General features: G+C 50.4%; 1 protein-coding gene across 2 annotated transcripts in view; it reads left to right on the top strand.

Annotated features, from left to right (window-relative positions):
• Loxl2 (lysyl oxidase like 2) overlaps positions 1–18,930 on the top strand; it is an 83,645-nt gene that overhangs the window by 50,636 nt on the left and 14,079 nt on the right. Inside the window, exons 4-9 of one of the 2 annotated variants that reach the window (XM_029541883.1) lie at positions 1,341–1,552; positions 4,587–4,809; positions 6,910–7,114; positions 12,766–12,917; positions 15,140–15,307; positions 17,429–17,591. In XM_029541883.1, coding sequence (XP_029397743.1) covers positions 1,341–1,552; positions 4,587–4,809; positions 6,910–7,114; positions 12,766–12,917; positions 15,140–15,307; positions 17,429–17,591 — 1,123 coding nt within the window. The remainder of the gene's footprint in view (positions 1–1,340; positions 1,553–4,586; positions 4,810–6,909; positions 7,115–12,765; positions 12,918–15,139; positions 15,308–17,428; positions 17,592–18,930) is intronic. The other variant, XM_029541885.1, reaches the window with a different exon arrangement.

The following is an 18,930-nucleotide window of genomic DNA, read 5'->3' on the forward strand; positions in this document are numbered from 1 at the left end:
GAAAACATAATCCTACCCTGGCAGCTTTCCTTCTGCTTGGCATGGAGGGAGCTGGGGCCAAATGCCATCCTTCTCAGCCGGCCGCATACTTTCCACTGTTGTGCAGAACCTGCGGAGTGAGGTCTGGCGCTGGACTCTGAAGCCTGTGGTGGGAGACATTAATCCCTGGGCACCCAAATAATGGCTCTGTTCAACCCCTGATTCATTTGCATTCTGGCTGGACAGGGCACTTGGGTCACTGGAGTCTTCCTTTCAGCTTGGCCCTTACCAGCCCCATCTCTTCCCTCCCCGGACCTGCTCAGGGTGTGTCTCACAGCGCACACACCTCGGGGTGGTCCGAGGAAGCAATTAGAATTACTAGCTTTTGCGTCTGTAAATTGTGGACGGTGGCAATAAACCACATTAGCCTACTCGAGGGTTAGATAAGAGGCTGCATGAGAAGTACTTGACGTGAACGTGCTAAGCTTGTTAGCAGCTGTTGATATCATATGCTGTGGTCCACAGTATCAGGGTGAATTGGAGCTGGGGACATCGAGCAGGGAGGGAGGCGTAGCTGGAATCAGCCTGGAAAGATTGTGGACATCGCTAACTTAGACCGCTGCGTGTTATAGGGAAAAGGGTCTGGTTGAGGAACAAGTAGAGATTAAGTGCTTTAGACAGGACTCTCTGGCTAGTCCCGTGGCAGACAGATGGAGGCAGGGACTCTTGCAAGGTATGCCCATGGCTCCAGGGGGACAAGGGAGGAGAGCTGGAAGCGAGACATTCTGGATTTGAACGCTGGTGTGCTATGCCTCGGAGAAGCATAAAAAGTGTCAGGGTAACTATGGGGGCCCTTCCCCAGTCATTTCTCTCCCCCATGGCCTCTGAAGGCCTCATTTTTCCACGCAAGACTGGGAGACAGGGAGCAGAGAATACCCCGGAGTGGGTACTTCCTCCTCCCACCCGCTCTAGTCTTCTGCTCCCTTCAGAAGCGTCCTGCCAATGAGTCCCTCCCAACCCAACCCCAAACTGCTACCCTCACTGACCCAGAGAGATTAGAAGGGACTCTATGGTTTTCTTAGAGGAAAACAGGGAGCTTGAGGGGAGGGGGAGGGCTCAAGACTTCTCAGAGAACTCCAAGTCATCAAGTACGGTGCCTGCTACCACACTACCTCCCAGTGTATAACAACTGGTAGTGCTATGTGCCCACTGGGAGAACATGGGCCCCTCTGCAGAGCCTGGAGAGAGGTGGGCCAGCAGAAGTCAGCCTGTGGTTCCTGAGGGAAGAATTGCTGTCTGGCACCTGTCCAGGGCCAGACTCCTGTCATAGCCCCTGACCTTTCACATCTCCTTCTTCACAGAGCCTAAATATTCAGGTGGAAGACATCCGGATTCGACCCATCCTGTCTGCCTTTCGCCATCGCAAACCTGTGACAGAGGGCTACGTGGAGGTGAAGGAGGGCAAGGCCTGGAAGCAGATCTGCAACAAGCACTGGACAGCCAAGAATTCCCACGTGGTCTGCGGCATGTTCGGCTTCCCTGCAGAGAAGACCTACAATCCCAAAGCCTATAAGTAAGAGGGGAGGACCAGTGGGGGGCAGGGCTTCCTATTCTTGTGGCATCAGTACAGTCCTAATGAGGGGCCATTTCACTGCCTGCTTAGCCTTGCTTCTAAGTAGCTCACACTCCTGAGGGGAGCAAGATAGATGATGGAACTAATACAGCTCATAGGAAGGCTTACCCATAAGGCACCAAGTGCTCCAGCCCGGGAAATTCCACCGTCAGTTCCAGCAGCCACTGAGGAATATATAGCCTGTGTAAGCACAATACATAGGTTGGGCAAGGAGAGTTTTAGCTAAAGTTCATCTCACGTGGACCCAATAGACTCCTATCCCTTCCTTGGGTAATTTTTTTCCAGGTTTAGAAAGTGTAGCTGGAACAGACACACTGAGCCCCTGGCAGATTCTCACAAAATCTAACTTTCCCTTGGCTGGGGAGAAGCCACTGGGACTCTCTATGCTTCAACAGTAACTCAAACTCATTAACTGCTGCAGCCCTGCTGGCTTCCAGCTTGGCAGAAGGCTGTCCCTAACCTCAGTCATCCAGGCCCCGGCAGGCCGGGGGTTCCCTTCCCCTCTCTTGATTCTCTTGGGCCAGCTCAGCCAATGCATGAGCGACTAAGATGGAGAGGGGGGTGGGGTGGTGCTCTGGCAGCTGGATGCCTGTGGAGGGTCGTGGTGGGCGGCACATTCCTGAGAGTTGATGTAAGACAGAAGCAGGGCTGTCTGGGGAAGACTGGACAGGTCTGAGGCAGCCCTATATGCCCGGCGAGAGAGGGTGGTGCTCACCCACAGCTGGAAACAGACGGGCTTTCCTAAGCCAGCGGTGGGTTCAGTGTGCTCTGACCTGGAAGAGCTAATGGTCCCCTGAGCGTATTCTCTGGCACATATGTGGAAGGGAGGTGAGGTTTCTCAGCACTAGGGGCCTCACAGGAAGCAGGAAGGGGGAGCCGCTCTGGAATTAATAACAGCCCCCTTGTGGGCATCTCTACAGTATGATGTCATCGTGGTGAACACACATCCTGAACTATCAGATCTACTGTGTATTTTAGATATTTGAGTGCGTGTACCCATGGCTGTGCTAGAATTGTTCCAAGACACACATTTTGGTCAAAGGGAGACAATAATGGCATCTAAAGAATTTGTTCTTCGTCTGTGTTCACGTACCATTCACCCCAAGACAAGGCAGATATTTCTGTGGAGGTTGAACTGGCAGGGACAGACCTCACATCTGTCCCTTCCAGGGTCTCCTTGTCACATAGCCTCCTTTGTCAGGGTAGCAACAGTCAGCTTCCTCGGGCATCTCTATGAGTCCTGCCCAGGGGCAAGCACACAGGCTGTAAAAAGCTGGACAGCCTCAGAGGACCAGTGTCCTCTGGCATAGCTCTTTAAACCCCACGATTATTCGTAGCCTAGTTTTCTATCAGACGGCCCTCATCACCTCAGCAAGGATTCTTCCTCTCTCTTCTGTAATTTATTTATTTTTGTTTTATGTGCATTGGTGTTTTGCCTGCATGTATGTCTGTGTGAGGATATCAGATCCCCCTGGAGCTGGAGTTACAGACAGTTGTGAGCTGCCATATGGGTGCTGGGAATTGAACTCGGGTCCTCTGGAAGAGCAGCCAGTGCTCCTAATTGCTGAGCTGATGGACCCTACCTTACCCCTTTCTTTTTCTCCTTTAACCATTTTATTAGTTTCTTTCTTTTAACATTCTCTCCCCCTCCCTCCCCCCCCCCGTGTGTGTGTGTGTGTGTGTGTGTGTGTGTGTGTGTGTGTGTACATGCCTGCAAAGGACAGGGGCATCCAATTCTCTCTAGAACTAGAGTAACAGGTGTGGTGCTAGAAACCAAATTCGGGTCCTGTACAAGAGCAGTGCATGTCCCTTAGCCTGTAAGCCATCCCTCTGTCCTCTAACATCTCTCTTCAGTGTGACAAAATACCAAAGTGCTGCAACTCAAGGGAGGAATGATCTTTTGGCTCACAGTTAGGGAGGGCGCAGTCCTTCCTGTGGGGAGAGCATGGTGGAGTTCACTGGCAGGGGTGTACAGCTGGGTCTCCTCACATCTCTGGGGATCAGGACCAGAGAGAGTGGACGAGAGTCCCGGTTATAACTCCGACCATCCCTCCTGCAGAGACCCTCCTTGTCCTGCTAGGCCCTACCTCTCAAAACCGCCTCCAGCAGGGGGCCAGACATCCCAACACATGAGCCTCTGGGGGACATTTCACATTCAATCCGCATCACCACTACAGTTTTTATTCATTTCAAAACCGCTGCCCTGGATCTGTGCCCTGTTTTAAGTGCTTTGTCAGCATTTGGTCAGTTAACTGACACCTCATGGTGGTAATTCCTCTGTCTAAATACTCACCTGCACTGAGAGATTAACCCATTTAGTTAAGTTTCGACCAAAACTAAGGAGAGAGATATCCTCCCGAGTTTAATCTTTCCTGCAACAGTGCTCCAATTCACAAACAAGACGGACTCAAATCCAGGGAAATATGTGTCTGTAGGTTTACCTGTGGGCCCCCTTTACCAGAATTGGAAGATATCTTTGCTCTGGGAGGTGGGTCTTTCTTCTGGTACCAGGGCTCTTGCCATGAGCCATCAACTCTCTCAGCACCGTTCTTCCTCCAGCTGTCCCAGTTCCTAACCTTTACCCACCGTTACAGTAGTGCTATGGGTTGACTGTCCCCTCTACTACAAATTGCACTGTAATTAACAGTATTAAGAAGTGGCACTTTGGGAGTGGGGAGTACGGTTTAGGTTGTAAGAGCTCTGTCCCTGAATGGAGCTATTTTCATGGGACCGGCTTAGTTATGTTATCATTTGGCTGTTGCTTTAAGAACGGGGCTTTTATAAACCACTATCCTTTAACTGCTATACTTTTCAAAGGAAAATAAAGGCAGGAGTGTTGGTGCACGCCTATAATGTAGCCCAGGGGTGGGGGAGGCCAGGGAGACTGCGTTGTGGGAAATGGGCCTGCTAGGCAGGAAGGAAGCAGGTGACTGCGGGGATGCCCTAGCAGCCCATCCCTTCCCTTTCCCTGCAGAACCTTTGCCTCAAGGAGGAAGCTGCGTTACTGGAAGTTCTCTATGAACTGCACGGGCACTGAAGCACATATCTCCAGCTGCAAGCTGGGCCCTTCCGTGTCCCGGGACCCTGTGAAGAACGCCACCTGTGAGAACGGGCAGCCAGCTGTGGTCAGTTGTGTGCCTAGCCAGATCTTCAGCCCCGATGGACCCTCAAGGTTCAGGAAAGCCTACAAGCCAGAGGTAAGGGCTAGGCAGAAGGTACAGGCACTTGGCCGCTAGCAGGGGTCATGATTAGATAGGGAACAGGAGAGAGAACATCACTAGCCAGTCCAGGCTCCTTGTCCTCAGTTCACTGAGTCAGCGTGAGACAGAGAGAGATACGGAATAGCCAGCCAGGGACCTTGTGCTCCTGTAAAGTTCCTGAAGGAGAAAGCATCCAGGACTCTGGACCGTAGGAGGCACGTGACGTCAGCTATGGTTTTTCTAACCCATTTGGGCTTAACTCACAAAAGAAAAGCTAACTTAAGTGCAAAAAGCTTTCACCCACTAGTCATCTGTCCACTGGCCACGTTATCATTACAGAAATGGCTTCTTGGTTTGTATAGAGGGTGTGTGAGATTAATTGAGCTGGGGGCAGGGGGCAGGGGAGAGAGGACGGGGGCAGCGAGGGATATTTTCCCATATAAATTAGATTGTCCGTTTCAGCTGACTGATTTCCCCAGAACAGGTGAGTGACCCAATCAGGGCAGACCGATCCTCTGAAAAGAAAGGGTCTCTAAATCTGTCTTCCCTCCATAACCATGTAGAGGTTATGTGCATGAATATGTATATGTGTGTGTGTGTGTGTGTATATATATATATATATATATATATATATATATATATATATATTCTTCTTCCTCTCTCTCTCCCTCCCACTCTCCTTCCCTCTGTGTGTGTGTATGTGTGTGTGTGTGTGTTGGGGTTATGTATGTATTGGCGATGTGCCTATGTGTGTGTTTAAGATGCACACATGTTGTTTCCTATTGGATGTTTGTGATCTTAGATCAGGATTTGAGTCACAGGCTTGATAAAACTTCCATCACAGGCTGAGTCCCCAGGCTGTGTAAGATCTGTGTACTCAGAAGACTTCATGTTGGCAGAATGAGTTCCATGCCAGGGAAGAAGAGGGGAGAAAGGAGCCTGAAGAGGGATGGAAGTTGGGGGAACAATAGAAACGCCTCCGCAAACCAATAATAACTGTGTCTCCTCTCCCTTCTCTTTCTCCTGCCTACCCTTTTCCTCAGCTACCTCCCACAGAGATAGGAAAACAGAGGGAAGGTTGCCTCCAATTAACCCTCCTGGGTGCCTCACTCAGGCTGGGAGGTGTTTGAATGAAAATCCCAACAGTAAGTGAGAGGAGTGAAAGGCATGCTGGGAGCCCAGGCTTCTGCCCAGACTTTGGGAATGACTTAAAGGGGCCTCCTAACTTTCTGGTATTTCTGGGAAACAGTGAGTTTGGCCTTCTCAATCCCCTCAGGGGGCCATGGAAGTGCAGATATGTGACTACTTTATCAGATATCTTAGCCCTATGTTACAGGCATAGCTGGACAGTGCTATTTCTAGGACCCCATCTGCCCCTGCCTGAACCTTCACTTCCCCTGCCCCCCATTCTGATGGCCTCACCCTTCCTCCTCCCCATACCCGCCCCCAGCTTTCCCTGTCACCCAGAGTTCCAGATCCTACTGTTTTGGAATTCCTCTGCTGTTCTGTGTAAAGGGAAGGAGTCAAGTTCATACCAAACCAATGAACGAAGTGGGAGGCTGACCTCATATTTTCCTTGGTTTGTGTCTTCACTCTGTGGCCAGCTGGATCGCCACCTGGCCACTTCCAGGGTCTGTGGCTAGGCTATCTGATATTCTGTCTCCATCTAGCTGTGGTCAGGATGGTGGATCCACGTGAGTGGGGGGCGGGGGGGGCTGCATCCCACTCATGAGCTTGGGAAGGAGGTCACGTTTTACTGAAAACAGAGGCCGAAGCCAGCGGTTTTCCTCACTGTGCTCTGCTTTCTGAAGTAAGAATCAAAGTTTCTGAAGCCACTCAGTGTTTTGCACTCACCCACCCTCCCTTCCTTTTCATGCTAGTGTCAGGCTCAGCAGTCCCTTAGGGACTCTGGGTGGTGTCACAGCACCCTCCCTTGCCTCCTAGACAGAGACCCATGAGAAGCTGCAGAGGGAACCTTTGCCACCCAACCCTCAGCAAGTGATGGAGTTCAGAACTGAGCTCTGGGGATTTGGCAGGGCCATGGGGCAGGAGTGGGGCCCTGACAGCTCGAGGGATACGTGTCACTTCTGCACTCAGCAGGACCGTGTGTCTCCCCAGCAACCCTTGGTGCGGCTGAGAGGTGGAGCCCAGGTCGGGGAGGGCCGAGTGGAGTTGCTGAAGAATGGAGAATGGGGAACCGTCTGCGATGACAAGTGGGACCTGGTGTCTGCCAGTGTGGTCTGCCGAGAGCTGGGCTTCGGGACCGCTAAAGAGGCCGTCACAGGCTCCAGACTGGGGCAAGGTAAGGAATGCGGTGGCTGAAGGTAGGCGCCTCTCTATAGAGGAAGATATGGCCCTAGGGACCTAAGTCCTGATGGTGTGAACCTCTCTCAAGCTCAGCTTTCTCTGCTCTTCACCTGCAGCAGCCCATTCATTAGGGAATCCTGGAACACCCCTGACCCCTGAACCAGCTCCTCAAACAACACTAAACCCCCATTTGATGCGTTTGGAACTGCCCCCTAGAGAAAGGGTGACTGGCCAGAGAGAGCAACTAGTGGACAGACCAGCCCAGGTCTCCAATGCCCCGGGCTGTACTCTCCGCTGCTCCAATGGGAAAGCCAGAATTCCAGGTCCTTCCTCCAGGAAAAGTCCTCAGAATCCATCAAGCATGGCTGCACCCAAAAGAACCACCACCTTGGTTTTCCCACCCTGTTGCTGCCTGGTGACTACTGGGCTCCTCCTGAAAACAGAGAAAGAAAACCAGGCGGCCCTTCTGATGTCATGAAACAGCCGTGAGAAGGAAGCTGGTTTCTATCAAGTATCCCAGACAAATCACTCCTGTGAATAAGGAGCAAAAGAACAGGGAGCATTCAGTGGGGAATCCCAGGTCAAATGCTGTCCCTTCGACCACAGAATAGACCATAACCTCTCCCGGGTAAATCCAGAAAACCCACTCAGTCTTGAAAGCCCTGGTCCATCAGGAGCTTTCCCAAGACCAAGCAGCCTCATGAGTGTCCAGCCCCGCCCCCGCCCCCCCCCCCAAAAAAAAAAACCCTGTGCTTTAAGGAAGACAGTCTTGGTCTTTTCTGGGAATCTGTTCAGCACTGACCAGCAGGGAGGCTGCTATGGCAGTGCTGATGTGGCTTGGGCTACAGACAAGGATAGGATGTCCCAAGCCAGTGGTTCTAAGCCTGTGGGCTGCAACCCGTTTGGGGGTCGTGCATCAGATAATCTGAATATCAGATAATTACATTACGGTTCATACGTTACGAAATTACAGTCATGAAGTAGTTACAAAGATAATTTTATGGTTGGTTTGGGGTTACCACAATATGAGGGAACTATATTAAAGGGTCACAGCATTAGGAAGATGGAGAATCACGCTCCCAGACTGTGAGAGGAAACCCATTCTCTCATGCGTGGAGCCATCACCCCATGGAAAGGAATCTGGAGAGCTCACTGGTTGCAGCCTATGAGAGGAAACAGCCCTCACTCACCCAGGCCACGGACACCACGTCAGTGGTTCCCTCTGCTGGGGACTCCCGGCTTCCTGGTTGAGTTTCACCTCCAGCTCAGTTAAAGAACACAGAACTCGAATATCCTAACAATGCAGCTCGATGTCCTGTAGGGTGCCCTGCCCCCAGCTGCCCTGGGCATGAACTGAGAAGAATCCTGTGGTCATAGACCCGCCCTGCTGGAGAGGAACTCAGTTCCTCTGGTCCATCATAGGAGGAATTTGAGGCTCGGGGAACCCCAGTAGTTGGCAGAAAGACTGAGGTTTCCAAACTCTTAAATTTTTGGTGTCCTTGTTTTGACACTATCTCCCTCCACACCCAGTCTGGATCACATTTGATCCTTTCTTGTGCCAGTGGTCCAAGTGTGCAATAATGGGGTAGATGGTTTGGGGCAGCAGAAACAGCAGCAGCAGCAGCAGCAGCAGCAACAGCAACAGCAGCAATGTAGTATCATGCAGCAGTCTCTGCTATGCCACACAACTCATTCTCCTTAGGTCCCAGGGAGACAACCAGGCTCTTCAGTGTTCCTACAGTCCACCCTGCCAGTTGATCCACGTGTAAAGTCCGAGTTTTCCTAAGGTCCATAGGACCAGGGCCATTCATCCTGAGGCATAAACAAGCAAGCATTTGATGACATGGACATTCCATGTGTCATGAGTGGGTTCTGTATGACCTAATTCTTTCATCACCCAGAGCAGCCAAAGGTTTACAAGTGCCTGAGGAATTTTCGGAAGAAGCCTTGGGTACCTTTGATGTTGGCCTTGAAGGTGTTGTGGAAGGTTCGTGCGCCTGCTGCCACGTTGGGTAGATGACGGTAGTCATCAGGAAAGGAAAAGTACCACGTTCAAGACAAGCCCCGGAGCAGATAGGGTCAGCTCCTGAGTCCTGGCTCCAGCCGATGGAACAAGTAACCACACCCACACCCATGGGTAGTGAGAGGACAGAGGCTGAGTCCTCACCCTGGCCTGGCTATTTGCTTGTCTGGTGACCTTGGAGAACCTTCTGGTCCTGAGATTCTTCACTGGGAAATGAGGTAGCTGGATAGGTGATGTGTGCAGGCAGTACTGTCTGGCTCCAGTGTTGCCTGGATGGATGCTAGGGTATAGCAGGTTCTTCCCAAGTACCCAGCCACAAGGTCAGTCCCAGATGACTGCTGATACACTCACCTTCCCCAACAGCCGAACCATATATGAGGGATAGGCCTGTATGCTTTAGCCCCGGTCCATAGAGTCTGAGCCCAGCAGGCACTGCTCTAGAGATGTCCAGGGAGGGACTGAGGGAGGAAGGCACCCCTGGAAGAGGAGGCACACTCCAATTGAACAGATATGGTCAGCCGAACAAACACTTGGCGAAACATTCCAGCTCCATAGACCAGTGCTTTGCTGCAATAACATAATACAAGCCACATCTATAATTTAATTTTTTTCTAATAGCCACATGAAAAGAAATGCAGGTGAAATTGACTCTAAAGTACATCTTGTTAAACCCAGTATATCCAAAATATTGTGATTTTAGCATGTCATTGATAGAAATGCTGTTAACAAGATTGCTTGAAATTTTCATAATACAGTTTTGTTATCCATCATGTATCTTATGCTCACAGTTCATAGACTTGCCCTGACTGTTTTGAGTAGCCACCGGCTCCTGGGTATCGGGCAGGGTAAGGCTAAAGAGGTGGCTGTTAAAGCTTTCTGTCCACAGTAAGAAGCACGTGTGACAGCTCTGTTCCATGCACAGCAATGGATTCCCCTGATGTTTAAATGAGTTGAGATAAACTGGATGTTTGGGATCCAATCCACAGTAAATGTCAGCTATGGACATCTCTGTCATCATCCTCAAATTTATAAGCCAAGCCCTAATCCTATGGCTCTGGCTTCCTTTGGGGGAATCTGAAATTTGTCTTAGCCTTTGTGCTTTGGATCCTTGTAATCTTCTGGAAATTTTTCATGGACTGTTTTTACTAATTTGTAAAATTCCAAGAAATTGGAAGCGTCTTCCTTTATAAATTTCTGTGGAAGCAGAAACTTGGCACTTTTCTTCCTAGGACACCTAGATGGTGGCTGTCTCTCGGCACTCTGCTTCCCTTAACAGGGCCAATGCCCTCCTGGACCCCAAGGAGCCTGTGGCCATCTCCATCTTTGTTTCTGGTTGCATTCTGTCATATGTCTTCGTGTGGCTCCTGCCTGCCTAGGCACTGGGAACTTTTCAAGGCAGATTCTGCCTTCTTCTGAGTCCATAGCCCATGGCTGCTGGGTTACAGGTCAAAGGCGCTCAGTGATGTCAGCTGCATCTGTGTGGACATTGTGGAAATTTCCTGTCTTGCAAGGCTCTGGCCGGGAATATACAAAAGGGAAACATGGGGTGCCTGCCCTCTTGTTGGGGGAGGCATCTTCAGGGAGCGAGTGTGCAAAGTGAGGCTACGGGGATGAAGCACAGACGTGGTGAAGTGAGGGCCAGAAAGACTTGTCCAATGAAGTTAAGGATGGATGGGTGTCAGTGGTGGACTGTGGAGGAGTGTGGGTCATGCAGAGGTGGGAGCACTGGACTCCGTGATGGAATCCCAGAGCCCTGTGTCTGAGCTGGGAGGAGCCTAAGGTTCCTGTAACTGAGCCAGGAGGAGCCTGAGACCTCTGTGGCTGAGGTGGGAGGAGTGAGCTGAACTGGAACATAGGTGGGAGGTCACTAAGTGTAGGGCCTCCAAGATCATTTGGTGCCAATAGATCATGGATACCGTTCCTTAAGGGCAGTGAAAAGCCACTAAAGGGATTTGACATGAATTTAAAACCTCATGGGGAGCTGGGTGGCGGTGGCTGATCCCAGCACTTGGGAGGCAGAGGCAGGAGGATCTCTGGGTTCGAGGCCATCTTGATCCTCAGAGTGAGTTCCAGGGCAGCCATGGATGGCTACACAGAGAAAAACCAAAAAACCAAACCAAGCCAAAACAAAAAGCAACAACAGGTGAGGTTTTTATGCGGGGAAGATATTAGAATAGGACAGAGAGACGGGGCTAAAAGTCACTTGGTCATTGCCCACAGGGAGAGCAATTGTTATGGTTGGGGAAATGGGGGTGGGAACAAAGCATCCAGATTAGGGGAGATGAGTGAGCAGAATATAATGGGGGTATTTCCCAGGATGAAGGGGGTACCAGAGATGATCTTGGGGTTCCACCAATGCCAAGTGTCCTAGCAGGTGCTATTTTCTGGTATGGGGAGCGCCTGGGGAGAAGCAGGCTAGTGAAGATGAAAGAGTCAAGAGCAGAGACCCTTCAAGAAGCTCACATGCTTAAAACAGAGAGCGCTGGTGTGAGCAGAGGGGCCAGAGTACCCTCTCTCTCCAGTCTGAGGCTCACTCTCACCACACCACCCCCTCCGAAAGTCAAGCTTCCTGGCACCGTCTCCATGTCGCCGGCAGCATCTCTCCTGTCTGCCCTCCCAGGTCCACTCTCCACCCTCACCATGATGCCCCCTACCTCAAGGCATAGTTGGTTTTGGCCAACACAGGACACTGGTGAGAACTGGAGGTGACCAGAGGAGAGAGGCTTAGGCAGTTCTCATGGTCACTGTGTCCCTCCATGCATGGTGACAACTATTTTCTGGAGTCTTCTCTCCTAAGAGAGTTGTTGTCTCTTCTCTCACTCTTAGGGGTGTGTCCAAGCCCCAGTATTATTCACCCTGGCCTCTTGACTGTCCTGGGGGTATACATTCCTTACACCCCACCCTTAAATGTATTTTAAAGCGCCCCCTTTCTAATCCAGACCTCATGATTTGTATAGTCTACCTGTTTCCTACGGGGACTTACAAGTAGAGCCATAGTTACTCCTTTCAGACCCCCAAATGCACAGAATGGTAACTGCAGGGTGAATTAGTAGCGTCTACTAGTCTGACCCCTTTGTGGATGAGAGAAGCCCAGTGATTGGAGAGGCTGGCTACATGAGCTACTGTTCCCACTGACGTAACCTGGCAAGAAATAACTTTAAAAAAAGATGTTGGGGAAGGCATGGTGTCCGGAGCATGAGGCACCTGGTCACATCACTTCCATCTTAAGTCAGGAAGGAAGTAATGAACCAGAAGTGGGACCAGGCCTCCAAACCTCAAAACCAGTCTCTCCCCAGTGACACTTCTTCCGGCAAGGCTCGGCAAGCTTTCATAATCCTTCAAAAACAGCGCCACCAGCTGGAGAGCAAGCATTCTTGCACTCCTGGGGAACATTTTACATTCAAAACCATAATACCATGTGATCTGACACATGGCAGTTTGGTAGCGAATTTTATCTGAGCTTATGGCAAAAATAGGCACCACCCCCCCCCCCCAGGTCTCAGCAGGGAGAAGAAGACCTGGGCTAGGAGAGTTCTGAAGATGGAAGAGGCAGAGTCTGATTTCCAGGTTCCAGGAAACTTCCTGGATGATTTTGTAGCACACGTCTTCTTTTCCCTTCCTAGGGATTGGGCCCATCCACCTCAATGAAGTCCAGTGCACGGGGACTGAGAAGTCCATCATAGACTGCAAATTCAACACAGAGTCTCAGGGCTGCAACCATGAGGAAGATGCTGGGGTGCGATGTAATATCCCCATCATGGGCTTCCAGAAAAAGGTGAGAGAAAAGGGGTGCCCAGAGAGATCTGTGATGCCTCGCTCAAAGAATACAGACCAGGTAGCCTTACTCTGAAGGACTCTCCAGGGTAAGCTAAAGTGCTCACATATGAGTACACTGTCGCTGTCTTCAGACACACCAGAAGAGGGCATCGGATCCCGTGACAGATGGTTGTGAGCCACCATGTGGTTGCTGGGACTTGAACTCAGGACCTTCTGAAGAGTAGTCAGTGCTCTTAACCACTGAACTATCTCTCCAACCCCTAAGATGAACCTTTGACGCCAGCTTTGCCACTGCATGCTCAATGTCCTTGCCACCCGACATGTTTAAGTGCCAAATGAGCAAACACACAAATGCCACTCTTGGTCTGGCAGATATCTGACCTTTCTCCCTGTGGGCTCTTCTTTGCTTTGGGACTCGGCATGTGCTACAGTAGTAGCTATAAGGGACTCAAGGTCTACCATACCTCTGACACCATTGGCATAGGCTCTCTGTAAGGACTCAGAGGTGCCACACTAGCGGGTGGCGGGTCCACAGAGCACCGCATGAGCACAGTGCTGTAAACAGTAGGAGCTAAGAAGTCAGAAGAATTGCAACGGGAGACAGACTCCACCCTTCCTACAGCAGGGCTTTAAAAGCTTGCTCGACCTTGCTCACCAGGAAGAATTCCCCTACCCCCTCGTCCTTCGGGAAGTCTAGCTAGTGCTACAAAACACCCAGGATTCCCTACACAACGCTCTTCATCACCATGCCTTAAATTTTTTTGGGTGCTGTGTGACATATGTCACAGAGCTATGACTGTCGGATTATTTAAACAGACACATCCTGGCAGCAGATGTGGCAGGCTCCTGCTTAGACAGCAGTTCTCAATCTTAGCACCAGACCAAGAACACCAAGGCCCTTCTGGTGCAATTCACTCTCCTTAACCGAGCCATAGGTGGGAACCCAGCAACAGGCAGCTGAGCTGTGTATTCCCTTGTGGGTGAGCAGGAGTGCAAACACAGGGAAACGCCGTCTGGAACTGCCAGAAGTATTTTAAGAGAATCCTGATAAGGCTGCGACCCATGGCCAGCTGTAAGTCCTAATGTGCTGGGTCATTCTCCAGATGAGTCAAAGCTCAGGGACGTGACAGATCTTCAGCCAAAGAAATGGGGCTTTCCAGAAGATAGAGCTGAGCCAGTCAGATGCCTGGGTGTGATAACAGAAGTGCTGGATCCCCACTGCCACAGTTCTCACCTTTCCAAAGACCCAGGTTCAAAGCTATGTTTCCCCAATGCGGGAGAGTTTATGTTTGCCACAGTGACCAGCTAAGCACTGCATGGTCTGGCATGGGGCTCTCACATGTGTCAGCAACCATGATGGGCAGAATCAAAGCATCTGAACTTTATTACCCTAGATCTGCTCCTGCTGGCACCACACACCCCCTATACACACACACACCACCACCACCACCACCACCACCAAAATGCTTCCATCTTCACCAATGGGATTGGTCTCCTCCTGGCTCTGCAAGGAAAATACAGCCAAGCCAAGGCATTGCAGGGCTCCGTGTCTGCCGAGGCTTCTTTGTTCTGACCTGTTCCAGCCACCTTCTTATTGTCCTTATGTAACCTCTTCCTGTGCCTGCTGCATCCCTAGGGGCTCTTCTCTCCTTATAAAGATATCATCAGTCTGGTTGAATTATAGCATTCCCACATGGTCTCATGTGGCCTTAATTGTCTCCTTAGAGACCACACCTCCAGAGCGAGTGCATTGGGGCTCATGCATAAGCATTAGAGGATGGGATCTGTGCTGTGGTTGAGTTGGTAGAGTGTTTGCCTAGCATGCGCAAGGCTCTGGGTTTTGTTTGTCCCGCTACAGCAAAGCTTCATTTCTTCTATCACTGGGAGAAAAGAGACACAGTGAGAGAGGCTCTACGAGTGGTCAGTGGCACCTAGTACCTATGAGTGAGTGGCCAGATTCAGCAGAATCCAGATGCTATGCACATAATTCATGTTACCTCTTGGGAGGCGCTACATTCCCAAAAGAATGATGTTCAGGAGGTCCAGACCCCTGCGTGAGAGGCCTCACTGAGTTCATGCTGGCATAATTTGGCACCCATGGGGCTCTTAAGGAGGTTCTGAATCCAAGGGTGGCCAGCTAGGACCCCCTGACTTGGAGCTCATGGCAATATGGAGAGAACCTCCCTTTATCCTCACAACCGTGTTTCTTGCTGCCCACAGGTGCGCCTGAATGGAGGCCGAAATCCCTATGAGGGCCGAGTGGAGGTGCTAACAGAGAGAAATGGGTCCCTTGTTTGGGGGACTGTATGCGGCCAGAACTGGGGCATTGTGGAAGCCATGGTGGTCTGTAGGCAGCTAGGCCTGGGCTTTGCCAGCAATGCCTTCCAGGTAAGTGGTCCTAGCCTCACAGCCTAACCTACCCTCCATCTAGTGTAGCCTTTCCCATCACCAGTCAGCTTCTCGCTTCAGCTAACTTTCCCCAGCCAGCAAGGAGGAACACAATTAAGCAACACCCTGGGCCTAGACAGGAGACCTCATTTTACCCATAGTCTTTGACATCCCCAGACTCTCCTCTCCCAGTCTCAGTTTCCAGCTACAGAATATAGGGCTCCAGGTGTGTCCAGCCATTTGACACTGTGACGCAAAATTGTCAACTGAAGAACTCATACTGTGCCTTCTGGTTGCAAAACCAGGACAGAGAGAACTCATGATGTTTTAAGGAAGTTGGCGGTTTTGTGTTATGTGGCATCCATGGTTACGCTGTGCTCCTTAAGATCCCTTGGGGCCCACTCACTGCAGGCTGCACGCCTCTGGGTCACTTACTGCTGTCTGTGGACCACTCCGGTCTGCATGTTTGGGTTCTCCCCCAGGCTGAGGGCCGAGCTGTTTGTAGAGAGAAGTTATTTGGTTTTTGAGGAAAGTAGGGAGAACTCAGCCCCGGGATCAGCACTCTGAATGCCTTAGTTTGTTCCCCTGAAACCTTCTTTGGCTGGACCCTTTCTTCCTTGGTGTCTCTGCCTCTCTTTTTTTTTTTTTTTTTAAGATTTATTTATTTATTATATATAAGTACACTAGCTGTCTTCAGACACACCAGAAGAGGGTGTCAGATCTCATTACGGATGGTCACGAGCCACCATGTGGTTGCTGGGATTTGAACTCAGGACCTCTGGAAGAGCAGTCAGTGCTCTTAACTGCTGAGCCATCTTTCCAGCCCTTTTTTTTTTTTTTAAATTGATATGCTACCAAATCTCCAGACTATGATCTGAACTCTTGTCACATTGGCTACACCTTCTTCCCAGGGCCACTCTCTAATGACATAATGGCTCAAGAGAGCCACTGAGCTTCTCTGGTCCTCATTTCTGATTCCCAGCCCTCTGTCACAGGCAGCACAGGACTAGCCATCTGGGTTATTCCCAATTCCATTCCTGCTTGCTAGTCTGTGGCAACGTACCCAGGTCTCTATGCCCCAGGCATCCCACCTGTAAGAGGGAAGGAGGGGTCCATAATCCTTAGTGCCCCTGCTCTGAGCATTTTCACAAAGCAGCAGGACAAGACTTGGGGTCCATCTTGTCTGCTAACCTGACTCTATTTCCTGGTCCCACATAGCCTTTCCTGGGGCCTAAGGAAGGAGCTTAGCATCCTTGCTGAGCCTGTTGGTCTCCCATGGATTGATATGGGCTGAGACAGGAATGCCTGTGTTGTGTCTGCAGCTCATCATTCTAATCTCCAGGAGAGATATGGCTCATACCATCTGAGATCTTAGCCTCCCAGGGCAAACTGGACACACACACACACACACACACACACACACACACACACACACACAATCTGATTCTCTTGTAACAGATCAACTGACTGACTAATTTTCTTCGCTGACAGTTCATTCCCAAGACACCTGAGCCTTAGCTTGGGGTCTTAAACAGCCACCTAAGTCAAGCCCTATCTCTGCTTAGGACCCTGGGTTTTTATCTACCCACCAATCATTAGACAGAGATTTATTTGGGTATTGTTTGTCTACATATTGTTGCTGACACATGAATAATTTTTGGAAACTTCCGGAGCACAGGCACTTATGTTCTCTTGCACGCCCTTTACCTGACCCCTCCACCCTCATCTGGTTTCCTCCATTGGAATCTTCTTGAAGTGTGAGAGTGTATGCTAACAGTGTTTTTGAAGTTCTGTAGCTAGAAGGGGCCCAGTACATCTCAGCATCATAAACCTAAGGGCTCTTCAGTCAGAGTTCTATAAAGTCCTTTCCCTAGAATTAAATCCAGACGTTGAATTTTATAAGGCAGCTAATTATTGATGTACGTGAATGGATTTCTCCTCTCCTGCAAAGCCAGGGTTAGTCCTAGAAGTCCACTCAGCTAACCACATAGTTGGGATAAATGGCTCTCTGTGCCTCGACCATCTCCATCTAGAAAATGGGATCATAAAACCCTGAGGGTTTTCTGAAGCCAGAAGTTAACCAGGTGACCTGCTAGTGACTTCTTTGGTTGATTTCTCCAGGAAACCTGGTACTGGCATGGAAATATCTTCGCCAACAACGTGGTCATGAGTGGAGTGAAGTGCTCAGGAACGGAGCTGTCCCTGGCACACTGCCGCCATGACGAGGAGGTGGCCTGCCCCGAGGGTGGGGTGCGGTTCGGTGCTGGAGTCGCCTGCTCAGAAAGTAAGAATGAGAGCTGCTGCCTCTCACTCTCCCCTCTCTTCCAGTTCTAGAGTTCAGGGAACCGGCCGTTCCTCTTCTCAAGACTCGGGTATCACAGTGTGTGCTCAGGGTGGGAAAGCACCGTGGATTCTGGGATTAAAAGGGACAAACAATACCTACTCCCCCAAAACAGGACCCGACTGATGACACAGCAAAGGGGAAACAGGAAAGAACTAGTTTTAGGAATGTGTGTCAGTTACTTTTCTTGCTTTTAGTACCAAATGCTGTACAAAAGCAGCTTAAGGAAGAAAGGGTTTATTTTGATTAATAGTTTGAGGATATAGTCCATAGTGGGAAGGAGGAGGAGGAAGAGGAGGGGGCAGATGGCACGTTACATCTGCAGTCTGGAGGCAGAGAGAGAGGAAAGCTAGAGTTCTCCTTTCTAAGAAGTCCATGGATTAAAGCCCCCTGTGTTTAGTGTAGATCTTCCAACCTATGGTGATTTGAATAAGAATGGCCCCATAGGCTCATATGTTTGAATAGCATGTTTGAATAGCGGTTCCTTGGTAGTGGATTCTCACTGCCCTGCACATACAATCCTTCTTCCTCTTCACCTGGCTGCATTTCCTTCTACATCACCATTACTGGATGTGTCCACTTGTCCACTTTTCTCCATACTGTATGGGCTATTCAGACCCCTGTGGGATGCTGGGCACAAGGCTCTTTGGTTTTCTTCCCCCAAGCCAGGCGAATACTGACTTCACTACCACTCGCCTGCTCAGTCTCCAGCGTTCCCATTGCACTTGAACCCAATGTCTACGTCTGCTACGAGAATGTTAGGTAGCTCCATGTCTGCCTAATTTACCTCTAGGCTACCAAGCTACGTGTAAACTATGTGTAGTTAACCTATCCTGAGTTCAAGGGAAGCTAACCTCCTCTCAGAAGGAGCAAGCCTGATGGGTCCCACCTCTCGGCTCTGTTCATCTCAGAGCATCTAGGGATCCAGGTCCTCGGTGCAATCCAGAGAATTCACATCTCAGAAGAGATACACCATGGTGTTGAGAAAGTTTGGCCACTGAGCACTGCCACGCATGGCATGCCCTTGAAGGGAAGGATTTGCCAGCTGATCAGGTCTCCTGATGGGAATCTTCTCTCTGCCCACATCCCACCTGGACGCCCTCCTTACCTACCCTACATTCCACGCCTTATTTACTCAAATGCCCGTGAGCTTGGTGATTGTCTTAGTCAGGGTTTCTATTCCTGCACAAACACCATGACCAAGAAGCAAGTTGAGGAGGACAGGGTTTATTCAGCTTACACTTCCATAATGCTGTTCATCACCAAGGAAGTCAGGACTGGA

This window comes from Mus pahari, chromosome 8 (assembly GCF_900095145.1).
Source record: "Mus pahari chromosome 8, PAHARI_EIJ_v1.1, whole genome shotgun sequence".
Lineage (NCBI taxonomy): Eukaryota > Metazoa > Chordata > Mammalia > Rodentia > Muridae > Mus > Mus pahari.